Source organism: Ursus americanus, chromosome 14, assembly GCF_024610735.1.
Source record: "Ursus americanus isolate L20-20 chromosome 14, mUrsAme1.1.p, whole genome shotgun sequence".
In the NCBI taxonomy this organism is placed as follows: Eukaryota; Metazoa; Chordata; class Mammalia; order Carnivora; family Ursidae; genus Ursus; species Ursus americanus.
The window spans coordinates 54,801,408-54,814,671 of NC_142140.1; the positions used below are offsets into that span (position 1 = coordinate 54,801,408).

The 13,264-nt window shown below is 53.8% G+C and overlaps 1 protein-coding gene across 1 annotated transcript; it reads left to right on the plus strand.

Annotated features, from left to right (window-relative positions):
• Nucleotides 1-2,433: 2,433 nt before the first annotated feature.
• Nucleotides 2,434-8,586, plus strand: ANGPTL4 (angiopoietin like 4). Its single transcript, XM_045774431.2, has 7 exons — nucleotides 2,434-2,982; nucleotides 3,159-3,269; nucleotides 3,391-3,508; nucleotides 5,704-5,817; nucleotides 6,169-6,264; nucleotides 6,353-6,634; nucleotides 7,354-8,586. Exons 1-7 carry the CDS (start codon nucleotides 2,647-2,649, stop codon nucleotides 7,533-7,535), a joined length of 1,239 nt encoding a protein of 412 aa, XP_045630387.1. The 5' UTR covers nucleotides 2,434-2,646; the 3' UTR covers nucleotides 7,536-8,586.
• The last annotated feature ends 4,678 nt before the right edge of the window (nucleotides 8,587-13,264 follow it).

The window sequence follows — 13,264 nt, forward strand, 5'->3', positions numbered from 1 at the left end:
GGTGTTTGCTGCTATTTTTTGTTTGTTTTAAAGATTTTTATTTCTTTCTTTATTTATTTGACAGAGAAAGACAGCCAGTGAGAGAGGGAACACAAGCAGGGGGACTGGGAGAGGAAGAAGCAGGCTCCTAGCGGAGGAGCCTGATGTGGGGCTCGATCTCAGAACGCTGGGATCATGCCCTGAGCCGAAGGCAGACGCTTAACGACTGCACCACCCAGGCGCCCCAAACTGCTGCTATTTTTATCATAAGCAGCCCGTCCGCTGACGGATCAGTTCTTCCTGTCCCACCCACCGGAAGACCCGATGTTTAGAGATTAGTAAGAGGGACTGAGGGACCCCTAGTAACCTAGGTTCTAGAGACACAGATGGAAAGACACTCTTCATGAGACCAAGTACTGTACCAGATTGAAATCTCCCAAAAGTAGGGAGAATCAACTGCCCATAGGCAAAAAAAAAAAAAAAAAAAAAAGTCCATTTTACTGCTTCCCCGGTTTGGTGAGAGATCCAAGGCCACGTGTCACCTTCCTAATGCTATTTGCCTTGACCAGAGTAGCCGACATGGGGGATAGGAGTACATGGGATAGGGACCCCAGTACAGTAGCTGCCATACAGTAGATACTAAAGAAACCATTGATCGGGGGGATTGCGTCATTGCTGGGTCAGAGGGTATGTTGGGGGGGGGGGCAATTTTTAGGATGCAGTCCAGAGCCAGCTTCTGGCCCTGTTCACAGCAGGTGCCTCTAAGACATTCTGGCATATTTTATGCCCTCTGAAACATGGCACAGAGGACGAAGTCCCTGAAAAGTGAACAGAGAAAAGGCCATCATCAGGTTGAGAAAGTAACCGATCATTTCTCTCAGTGTGAGAAGCCAGGAAAGAAGACAGCATACCCTGATACTTATATCACCCACTCAGAGCAAGGCCAGGGCCTGGGGGATGGGCGGGCCGGCTGCCAGGGCAGATGGTGGCTGTCTGGATCTACTGTTTGCAGAGAGACTTTCCTTCCTGCCCTTCCCATCTGCCTGTCATTGCTGCCGGGATCAGCCACCCTGGCATCCCGCCCGGGCCCGGGCCAAATGTCTGAGTGGTGACCTGCACGTCAGCCCCGGGGCACACAGTTTCAGATTCCAGAGGCTGAGCTGGCTCCGAGCCCTGCTGAGTCAACTCTGTTCTTGCCTGTGCTCCAAGCCAACCTGCCCAGGGTTCTTCCTGGCACGCAGGCTTTTCTCTGCCAGCTTGAATTTCCTGACAGGGTAGAGCGGAGCTGGTGGGGAAGGGGGGAAGGACTTGGGTCAAAATTTGTTGAATGAGGGACAGCTGGGTGGCTCAGTCGGCGAAGCCACCGACTCTTGGTCATGATCTTAGGGGTCGTGGGATCCAGCCCTCCATTGGGCTCCTCGCCCATCAGAGAGTCTGCTTGAAAGAGTCTCTCCCTCTGCCCCTCCCCCCCACACCCGCGTGGTCATGCCCACGTGCGCTAGCTCTCTCTCTTTCAAAATAAATAAATAAATCTTTTTAAAAAATGTTTCTTGAATGAGTGCTTAGACTTTTGGAATGAACATGGTCCAGCCCCACAGCCTCATTTAGTTCTTCCTTTGTCCCAGCCTTGCCCCTCCCCCAGGCTAAGTGTAGGGCTCTCTCCTTTAGCCTGGGAATTACTACCAGAGAACAGAGGACTGTTTGTTGAATGAATGAATGAATGAATGAATGAATGAATGAGGAGGGGGAGCCCTTCTTTGCTGTACCACCTCTTGCTGTTCTGAGGTGTCTGCTTTGATATAGGCCGGGACTGAAGATACCGCAGACCGTGGGGTAGAGGGTGGACTTGCGGAGTGAGCCCCGAGCTGGAGACTGAACAGGATAGTCCCGGGGCCACCCCTAGGGCACTCAGTTGTGGGAAGTGGGATGAGAGACGTTAGACGATCCCACAAACACATCTGCAGTGACGAATCCTTGAGCGGAAAGGGGCGTGGGAGCTCAGAGACGGCTCCCTAGGGGTCCAGCCCGGTCTTGGGCTGCTCTCCGGGAAGTCTCCGAAGGCGGTGATGTTTGAGGTGTCCCGGGCTTCATGCCCGGCCTTGCTGGACTCAGCGCACCAGACTCCTTTCTTATTCGTCTCTCCCTGCACTCTCCCCAGCTTCGGACCTGGGGAGCGGGGTCCGGAGGACCCCCAGCCCCGTGAGTCCCCACTGGGCGCGGCGGGTGCGGCGTGGAGGTCTTGCGCTTCCAGTGCTTGGAAGGGAGCCGCGGAGAGTCACATCTCCCATGGTCTGCAGAGAAGACGCTCCAGTGCCTGGTGGGGAGGAGCTAGAGTTTTGCACCCCAGGGTGCCCCCAGCCCCCATAACAACCCGGCATCTGGCGCACAAACCCCACCCCCAGCCGCAGGCCCCGCCCCCGGCACTCCCTGCGCCCCGCCTCCGAGGCTCCCCTTTCCCTTTCGCACCGGCCTTATAAAACGGGGCGTCGCGGGGATAAGCCAAGCCCAAAGGGCTGGAGCCTGTGATCCGAGACTTCCTTGTGGCTTCTGCACGCGAGTGAGTCTCCGCCAGGGCCCTCTCGTCTCCAGCCCTCGAATCTCGAGCCCCCGCGTCTGCCTCGCGCCTCCGCGCCTCCGCGTCCCCGAGTTCAGACCACCCCCAGAAGGATGCGCTGCGCTCCGACGGCTTCAGCAGCCTTCATGCTGTGTGCGGCCACCGCCGGGCTGCTGAGCGCGCAGGGCCGCCCGGCGCCTTCTCCCGAGCCGCAGCGCTTCGCGTCCTGGGACGAGGTGAACGTGCTGGCGCACGGGCTCCTGCAGCTCGGCCACGGGCTGCGCGAGCACGTGGAGCGCACCCGGGGGCAGCTGGGCGAGCTGGAGCGGCGTCTGAGCGCCTGCGGGGCAGCCTGCAACGAGTCTGGGGCGTCCGCCGCGCCCCCGCGCGCGCCCGAGGCTCTGGGCCCACGTGGCGACGCTGTCCCCGAGACCCTCCGCACCCTGCAGGTACTGGTGCTCCTACTTCTCCCCTACGGGTCTTAAACAGTGTGGACGGGAGGGGGATGCATCCAGGAGGGAGGGAGATCCCCGGGAGGGAGAGTTGGAAGGACGGACAAGTGGATGCATGAAGAGGCTTGCTGCAGAAGGCCCGGTCCTCACCACTGTTTTCCACGCTCTCCCAGACTCAGCTCAAGACCCAAAACAGCAGGATTGAGCAACTCTTCCACAAGGTAGCCCAGCAGCAGCGGCACCTGGAGAAGCAGCAGCTGAAAATACAGAATCTGCAAAGCCAGGTGACTGATGCTTGCCCCGGGTGGGGCAGGAGGTCGAAGCTCGACCTGTGGCTGTGGACTTAGAGCCAGGTTAAGCAGCGTGAGCCAGCCAGACCTGATATCCTCCTCTTGTCCTGTCCAGGTGGGTCTCCTGGCCCCCATGCACCTGGGCCACGGGATGGCCAAGCCTGCCAGGAAGAAGAGGCTCCCGAAGATGGCACAGCTCGTAGGCCCTGCTCACAATATCAGCCACCTGCATAGTGAGTGTCCGGTCCTTTGCTGCCCTCTGGCAGTCCCCTCCCCCGCCACCACACACACACACACACACACACACACACACACACACACACACACTTGCCATTCCTGTTCCCCTCCTGGTCCGGTCCACCTTACTGGGAAGAAGAGAGGCCCTGGCTCTGGGTTCCTGTGGGCTCACTTGCCTCTCTGGTAAAGGGCTGAGGGGGTACATCCCACCTCATCCCTGGCCCAGACCAGCTAGGCCACCCCATCCTTCTTTCTGGCAAGCCAGTGACTTAGCCCAAAGCCTCTCTGGCCACTAACTGGAGTAGGGGTTGGGGAAGAGGGTCCAAGAGGAACTTGAGCTGCCAGGGGTGTGGGGAAGGGGGTGCTGCAGTGCAAGGACGCCTTCTTGAAGGCTGGAAGCTTCTCTGAGGGCACAGTAGTGGACAAGAGGGTGCTAGCTAGGGATCCTGGAGTTCTGACTGGGTGAAGAGAGATGGCTGCCTGGGTGGGGGGCACTGAGCTGGGGCACCCCATGGTCTCTTGGAGTGTAGATCTAGGAGGGGGGCGAAGGCAGGGGGGCCCCATCTCCCTGGCCAGACACACAACTCACTCTTGAATCTCTTACAAATCCAGGGCTCCTCACCCACACACCTGGTCCCTCACCTCTCTCTTGGTCCTGAAGTCCCTGATCACTCCTTCCCACTCCCCCATTCCTACAGAGAATGGGCCTTTGTCACTGTTACAAGTTCTGGGTCTTTTATTGTGGTTCCCAGATTGCCCCAGATCTCCTCCTGCAGCCTGTCTCTGTGTGTCTGGCACCGGCTCCTAGCTCCTGGTGTCTCTGTCCCCACCCTAAGTTCAGGGCTTCAGACGTGGTTGGCTACCCCATAGTCCCCCTACCCCATCACCCCAGCCTGGCATCCGTGGTGGCCGTGGGCAGCCAACTGGGTGAGAGTTCGGATTCCCCCCTTCGCACCCTGGGGCTGGTTGCTAGCTGTCAGCCCTCTGGTCTTGAGGGCTCCTCCTCCCCTCCCTCCACTCCCTCCCCCACTCCTCCTGCCTCCCAGGCCAGTAAGGGTCCAGTGCACCCTCCCAACCCCCCCCCCCATGAGGGGTTTCGGAGCAGGCCAGCAAGCGTGGGTCTGGGCTGGGGGATGTGAGGGCAGGGGGTGTGTGGGTTTGGGGACTCCCAGACTTGGGGCTCGGCCCTGCCAAGTAGGGGAAGGTTCAGGGCTGGAGAGACAAACAGCTGGTGCTAATGGAAGCCACATTGGTGGTTTGGCCGGGTGCCGTCCAGATTGGAAGAGAGGAAAGTAGGCGAAAGGGGAGCTGCTCCAGGGGCCGGAAAATGTCTCCAATCACTCTGGGCCCGCCCCCATCCCCCAAGCACCCCCCTCCTCAGTGTGGACTTCCCCTCCCTCAGGCAACCTTTCCCCTACTTTCCCCGGCTGGGCTGGGGGCGGGGACTTCCCCAGCCTCTGGACACTCCCAAGCCATCTCTCCCTCCTCCCCTCCTTCTTTTCCTCCTTGGTTCATCAATCCTTCCCCTCCCGGGACCCCAGGTGGGGCCTCTGTCCCTGCAAGCCCCACGCAGGTCCTTGGCATCCCCACGGGACAGAGCAGAGCCACTTCTGATCAGCTCCCCTCCCACCTCCCCCACTCTGGCCCGTTCTCACCCGCTCATTCTTCCGGTCTTTATTAAACACCTGCTGTGGGCTAGGATCAGCCTGGGCACTGGTGCCAGACTGTGGGCAAAGAACCATTCTGTCCCTGGCCCCATGGAATCCTCATTCAGTGGCGGAGAGACCACCAGCTGACTCCAGTGTTGGGAGCCGGAAGTCCTCGGTGCTCCTTTTGGGAGGCTGGTCTGGTCTGGGAGTCAGGGAAGGCATCCCTACCAGAAGCCGGGATCTTTAGAATGAGGCAAGAAAGGCCTGAGGGAAGAGGGTCTCAGGTAGAGTGACTGGCACGTGCAAAGTCCCTGTGGCAGGAGGGCACATGGCACAGGGAAGGCTGTGTGGCCAGAGGTGGGAGTGCAGTGTGGGAGGAGGAAGGATGGTGGATGGCACAGAGGCCATCCAGGAGGGGGCTGTTGTGAACCCAGGATTGCCTCCTAATATTCCTGTCACCCACTGCCCAGCCCCTAACATGCTGGTTTCCTGAGAACCCTCCTGCCTCAATCTACCCGCCCCTTTCTTTTCCTGCCCTTCAGGGCTGCCCAGGGACTGCCAAGAGCTGTTTGATGACGGAGAGAGGCAAAGTGGACTGTTCCAGATCCAGCCTCAGGGGTCCCCGCCCTTCCTGGTTAACTGCAAGATGACCTCAGGTAGGATTTGCTGGCTCCCTGGGGTGTCCTGCATCATGCCATGGACCTTCTCCTCTTTCCATAGCTCCCCACCACTACACATGGTTGAGCCAGGTTCCGTGGGGCCAGAGAAGCTCTCTAGATTTGTGCTGCCCCCTCCCTCCCTGCTGGGTCCTTGGGAGGATGATCTAGGCTGAGCCCCTTGCCCACTGGCCCGCCCACCTTTGACCACCTTCCTCCAGTCCTGCTGGGATGAATGAGAGGAACACTGCCCTCTCTGGATTTGGAGGCAGTTTGAAGTTTGAGTCAGATGAGGAGTCGGGGTCCCCTGCAGGAAGGGTCCTCCTGACGACATGGCACCTCTCTGGGCAGATGGAGGCTGGACTGTAATTCAGAGGCGCCAGGATGGCTCCGTGGACTTTAACCAGCCCTGGGAAGCCTACAAGGCTGGCTTTGGAGACCCTCAAGGTAGGTGTTTCCAGTGGGGCCAGAGGCGCTAGGGGAAGGAGGGGGCGTGGAGACGGGTCTCTCTCACTGATCGGCCTCTCCCCTGTAGGTGAGTTCTGGCTGGGCTTGGAGAAGGTGCACCACATCCTGGGGGACCGCAGCAGCCGCCTGGCCGTGCAGCTGCAGGACTGGGAGGGCAATGCCGAGTCACTGCAGTTCCCTGTCCATCTGGGCGGTGAGGACACAGCCTATAGCCTGCAGCTTACAGCTCCTGTGGCCAATGAACTGGGGGCCACCACGGTGGCGCCCAGTGGCCTCTCCTTGCCCTTTTCCACTTGGGATCAGGACCACGACCTCCGAGGGGACAAGAACTGTGCCAAGAGCCTCTCTGGTGAGCAAGCTCTGTTCCTCCCTGTCCTGTCTTGCACCTTTCTGCGTCCCTGTCCTGCCTTCGGTGCCTAATTCCATCTATTCTCTGCCTCCTTTTCTCCTTACTTGCTGTGTGCCTTTGGGCAACTGACTTACCCTCTCCCACCTTCAGTTTGCCCATTTTTCAAATGGGTATAACCACAGCGCCCAGTCCATAGGATTATTTCAAGATGACATTTGTGGGTTAGTGGCTGGCGTGTGGCAAAGCTGTTTTGTTCTCGTGAAACACTGTTTTGTTCTCATGAAAACCCCTGTTTTGTTCTCATGAAATCGGAGGCGGAGCCTAGGCCCTGTAAAGTGAAATCTATGAGGTTGCTTTTTGGTGGGTCACAAACTGATGGAAAGCTCGTAATTCATTTGGGTCAGTCTAATGTAAACGGATGAACTGGAGGATGATCAGAGCAAGTCTTTAATAAACATTTGCCACGTGCCAGGTACAGAGAAGGAATCTGCCACGGTCACGGACATGAGTGCTGTAGTTACTGGGAAGGGGGGGCCCAAAGTCCCTGAGATTCCTTTGTCACAACCTGGGGTTCCTCAGGACCCCGCGTGAGAATCACTAGCAATGTCTTCCCCTCTCAAGTTTGTAAAGTCCAACACCTAGCCTCCTCTCCATCCCAGGCCCGGTGGAGGCACAAGGACCCCAGCCTGACCAGCTTCTGTTTTCTCTGATCCCGGCAGGTGGCTGGTGGTTTGGCACCTGTGGCCATTCCAACCTCAATGGCCAGTACTTCCGTTCCATCCCACACCAGCGGCAGCAGCGTAAGAAGGGCATCTTCTGGAAGGCCTGGCGGGGCCGCTACTACCCACTGCAGGCCACCACGATGCTGATCCAGCCCACAGAGACGGAAGCAGCCTCCTAGCCTCCTCCCTGGGGCCTGGCCCCAGGCTCGTAGAGGACAGTGACTCTGACTCTGGCTCGGCACGTGGCCGTTCCCTGCCTCAGCAGGGGCTCAAGACAAGGGCCATCTGGAGCCTCATGGACAGAGAAGCAGCTCACGACTGGAGATGCCCCCCTTGCAGAGTGGGGGGTTGCAGGTGATGCCCTCTGAGGACAGAGCTGTAGGGTTGCAGGGCACGGACTCTGGAAGCGTGAGACTGAGGGGCATTGAGACCTACTCCTTGCCCGCCTAAGGAGTCGGGGACATAGAGGGACCACTTGGGGGCATCCAGGCCAGCCCTCGATGGCGGATTCAGTCACATTGACTGGCTGGGGGACCAGGGCTCCCAGGAGCCTGCAGTGCTCTCCCAGTGCTCTGGCGTGTGGGTGCTGTGGGCCGAGCCGGCGCCAGTGGGGTCCGGACGGAGCTCGCAGAATCCTTGCAATAAAATCAACCTCAGAACATTTTCATTCTTCTTTGTTCTTCAGTTTGTTTTTAAAAAGTGGGCAGTTTCAAAGTCCACAGAAATATGTTCCCAGGGTGGAGGGTGAACACTCCCAGATCTTTTGAGGACAACACTGGTCGGTCCTACCACCTGACAACTGATTTTAATTTCCTTCATTCATTATTTCACAATGTGTGTCTCAATTTTTATTAAAAAAAACCCCAAAACCCTCATTCAGTCCTTCTGGAAGCAGATAATGGAGAAAATGAGAGCCTCTTGGTCCTACTTAGACACATGAATCATGGTGAACTTTTTAGCATCCGGCCATCTGATAGAAATATAATGTGAGTCACATGTTTAATTTTATTTTTTTCAAATAGTTACATTAAGCCTGGGTGGCTCCGTCGTTAAACATCTGCCTTCGGCTCAGGTCATGTTCCTGGGGTCCTGGGATCGAGCCCCTGCATCAGGCTCCCTGCTTGCGGGGAGGCTGCTTCTCCCTCTCCCACTCCCCCTGCTTGTGTTCCCTCTCTTGCTGTCTCTCTCTCTGCCAAATAAATAAATAAAATCTTCCAAAAAAAAAAAAAAGTCACATTAAGCAAAAAGGAAAAAAAAAAAAAACGTACACACAAAAAAAACAGTTAAAAAAAAGTAAAAAAGTCAGGGCGCCTGGGTGGCTCAGTCAGTAAAGCGTCTGTCTGCCTTTGGCTCAGGTCATGATCCCAGGGTGCTGGGATTGAGTCTCGCATTTGTCTCCCTGCTCGGCGGGGGGTCTGCTTCTCCCTCCTCCCTCTGCCCCTCCCCCTGCTTATGCTCTCTCTCTCTCTGTCCAATAAGTGAATAAAATCTTAAAAAAAAAAAAAAAGTAAAAAGAGGGGTGCCTGGGGAGCTCAGTCAGTTATGCGTCAGACTCTTGATTTCAACTCAGATTATGATCTCCGGGTTGTTAGATTGAGCCCCGTGACAGGCCAAGCTGGGCATGGAGCCTGCCTAAGATTCTTTCTCTCCCTCTTCCCCTCCCCCATCCCTCTCCAAAAAAAAAAAAAAAGGAAAGGTAAAAAGAAACCTATGAAATGAATTTTAGAAATGTATTTTTATCAGGATGGCTCGGTAGCTCAGTTGGTTCAGCACCTGGCTCTTGATTTTGGCTCAGGTCATAATCTGAGGGTCATGGGACTGAGCCCCATGTTGGCTCCACGCTCAGCCTGGGGTTCTCTCTCTTCTCCCTCTGCCCTCCCTGTCCCCTCACATGCTCGTGCTCTCACTCTCTCTCTCTCTAAAAAAATAAATGAAATGAATGTATATTCATCAAACCCAGTATAACTGAAATATTACCATTTCAACATGTGAGTGCTATATAGGTTATTAATGTATTAATACAGGTTATTAATTAACATTAATCAATATTATATTAAAGCATATACACTGCTTTTTTGTACTAAGTCTTTGGAACCCAGTGTTTATTTTATGCTTAGGGTACATCTCAATTGGGACTGGCCATGTTTCTTTTAACATTAAAAAAAATATTTTATTTACTTGTTTGTCAGAGAGAGAGAGAGCGTGTACATGCAGGGGGAGCTGCAGGGAGAGGGAGAAGCAGACTCCCCGCTGATCACGGAGCCCGATGCGGGGACTCGATCCCAAGCCAAAGGCAGATGCTTAACCGACCAAGCCACCCGGGCGACCCGGGACCGCCATATTTCACAGGCTCAACAACCACAGGGGGTAACGACCACTGTATTGGACAGCACGGGTCTAGTGTGTACATTCATGCAGTGTTTTGGGTAAATTCTTCACATCTTAACCACATCTGCATAAGTTATCCTTTAAGTTGGACGTAAAAATACGTATATAAATTCAACTAATATCTATTGAATTCCTACCACATCCCAAGCCCTTATACTAAGTGCTTGGGATACTCTAGTGAACAAAAAGATTCCGACCCTCACCAAGCTTACCTCCAAAGCCCTTCCTTATTACAGATAGGTTGGCCTATAACTGGTAGTCCAAAATGAGGCCGTCACTTTGGGTGGGGAAAAACATATAAATAGTGGCAAGATTGGTGGGATTGACTAAGAAGGGGCATGAGGCGGCTTTGTCCCGTGATGATGATGTTCTGAACCTTGAGAGAGGAGGGTTACTCCATATGCCTTTGTCTCTGTGAATGTACACTTCAGATTTGCATTTCATTGTATGTAAATTTCACCTTAGAAGGAATAAAACCAAAACGAAACAAAGAGAGCCATAACCAAATACTGAACTCCAGTTAATGATATGCATGCTGAAGTGGGAAGTAGACTGATGTCTTCAACTTTCTTTTATTTTTATTTTTTCCAGCTATCTTGAGATACAACTGACATATGACATTGTGTAAGTTTAAGGTGTACAATGTGTTGATTTGATACATGTGTATATTGGGAAATGATTACCCCCATGGTGTTGGCTGTCACCTCCATCACATCACAGTTACTTCTTTTCTGTGGTGAGAACATCTAATCTCTGCTCTCTTGGCAACTTTCAAGTACTAACTATAATCACCATGCTCTACGTCAGATTCCTCCAAATTTTCAACTTTCTTTGAAATTCATCAAAGGGTTGGGTGGGTGGATAGAGAGATGGATATGTGATCAAGTAAAATGGAATCTAGATATTCTCTATACAATTCTTTTCATTTTTCTAAATGTTAAAAAAAATTTCACAATAAAACGTGGGCAAGAAAAATCGTAGCCAGATCCTGTTACCTTCTGAAGACTCTCAGCCTGTGTCGGAGCTCTGTATAGAAAGGGAGATGGGGGGGGCACCCGGGTGGCAGAGTTGGTTAAGTGTCCAGCTCTTGGTTTTGGCTCAGGTGGTGATCTTGGGGTCGTGAGATTGAGCCCCACGTTGGACTCTGCACTCAGCATGGAGGAGTCTGCTTAAGACTCTCTCTCCCTCTGCCCCTTGCCCTCCCTGCTCTCTCTCTCTCAAATAAATAAATAAATAAATAAATAAATAAATAAATAAATAAATAAAAAGAGGGGCACCTGGGTGGCTCAGTTGGTTGAGGGGCTGCCCTTGGCTCGGGTCATGATCACAGGGTTCCTGGATTGGTCCTACATCGGGCTCCCTGCTCAGTGGGGAGTCTGCTTCTCCCTCTGCCTCTCCCCCTGGCTCGTGCTCTCTCCCCCCGGCTCTGTGTCATATAAATAAATAAAATTAAAATTTTAAAAAAAATGAAAGGGAGATGAGGGGTAGAAAACTGTTCAAGAGATATGAGCAAGAAAGAATAAGCTCCTCTCCTCGATGGATAATAAAATGCTTCAGAAATGGAAAAAAGGTATGACTTTCTCAGCATGTGGTTCAATGCTCTTTAATGCACTGCCTAAAATTGCCACTCATATCATGTGGTCTGGAATAACGTGATGCCTTGTCTCCAGGACCCATGTTTGGGAAAAGCAACATCTGCCTGTGCCCTGAACCCCAGCTGCTGTTTTATTAGGAAAACCTATCCTTCCAATATGCTTTTTAAGTGTTCTTGGGGAAGTGGTGGGGGCCTCCTTTGCTAGGGGAAAAGTCTGTGCTTTTCTGGTCCTATGACTCTTCCTGGTTCATGTGGGGACACAGTAGCTTTGCTGGGGCCCTGGCTGAGTATGGGTGATGAACTCCTCAGCTGGAGGCCAGACGCTCTCCAGGCTCCTTGTTTGGGGGTGTCCTGTACCAGGCAGGCTTGCAGAGTCTCCCTTGAGCCCACTGCGGCTGGAACTGGTGGAAAGTGCCGTCTATGGAGGTTGGGGAGGTAGGGGGTTTCCTCACCTCTGCCCTCTTAACTCTCAAGCTGTGCCAAGAGAGCTTATCTCCCCAACCCTGTCCCTTCTGTCATCACTGCCTCTTCCATCCAAGGAACAACACAAAGAATAACCACTGGGATTGGGAACCAAACAAGAGCCAGGATGTGAATCCAGACCCGTCCAACTCCGGAGTCAGAGCTCTTCAACCACATCATTCTCCTGGTTGGCTAGAGATGGTCTATTTAAGCTCGTGGCCTCAGTTCCTGCATCTGGAAAATGGGGGTGGTGGTGGAGGCTTTGGTACCCTACCCTCCCATCCCTACCCCTTCTGTTCTCCTGGTGCTGTGAGGATTTCATGTAGCAGTAAATGGAAAGCACTCCAAACAGTGACTGGCTCCTAGCACACAATGTAAGCATTAGTCGACATTACTGATATTACTCTGAGCTATCCTGGAGAAAAGGCTTCAGGGTGGAGGTGGCTTTTGAGTCAGTTTTCAAAGAAGGATGAGAATTCTACAAAGAAGGTGGGGCTGGGGGTGGGGGGTGGTATTCCAGGAAGAGGGCACAGTGAGAGCAAAAGTCTAGTGACCTTGGCAGGAAGTAAAGCTCACTGGGGAACCATTTAATAGCCCCACCTGGCTGCAGCATTTGGGCAGGAAGCTAGGACGGTGAACTGGGGGTGGGTGGGGAGGGCATTTGTGTGGGAATGTGCAAGGCTTCAAGCCAACTGCCCGGGATTGTGCTGACAAGGCCTGGAGGGTGCACTCTGGTCTGGCTTCCAGTCTCGCTTTTTCACCTCATCCGATCTCCTGGCCCCTGGACCCCACTCTCCAGCCACCAGCCACCATGGCCACCTGGCTGTTCAGATCCACCGGAGTCTCTCTCACTTGCTGTTGTGTCCCCCTGAAATGCTGTTCCCACCACCTCCTCCCCTTCCCCCAAACAGTACAAACGCCCCCTCCCCCAGGAAGCCTTCCCTGGGTCCCCAGCTAAGGAGCGCCATCATCACATAATTCAAGTCATTCCCCTCACTGCCCGCCTCCCATTCTGAAATTATCTTGTGCAGGTTGTTTACTGGCTTCTTGTTGGCCTGACCCCATTAGACTGTCAGCTCTGTGAGGGCTAGGACTTTGTCTTATTCCATGCTGCATTCCCAGCACCTAGAGCACTGCCTGGCACTTAGCAGATGCTCAGTAAATGTTTACTAAAGGAAGAAAGGAAGGATTTTTATTTTTTTTTATTTTTTTTTTTAAAGATTTTATTTATTTATTTGACAGAGAGAGAGACAGCCAGAGAGAGAGGGAACACAAGCAGGGGGAGTGGGAGAGGAAGAAGCAGGCTCCCAGTGGAGGTGCCTGATGTGGGGCTCGATCCCATAACGCCAGGATCACGCCCTGAGCCGAAGGCAGACACTCAACGACTGAGCCACCCAGGCGCCCCGAAAGGAAGGATTTTTAAACAGGAGAGTGGAACAATCTGACTTATGTTTTTTTTTTTTT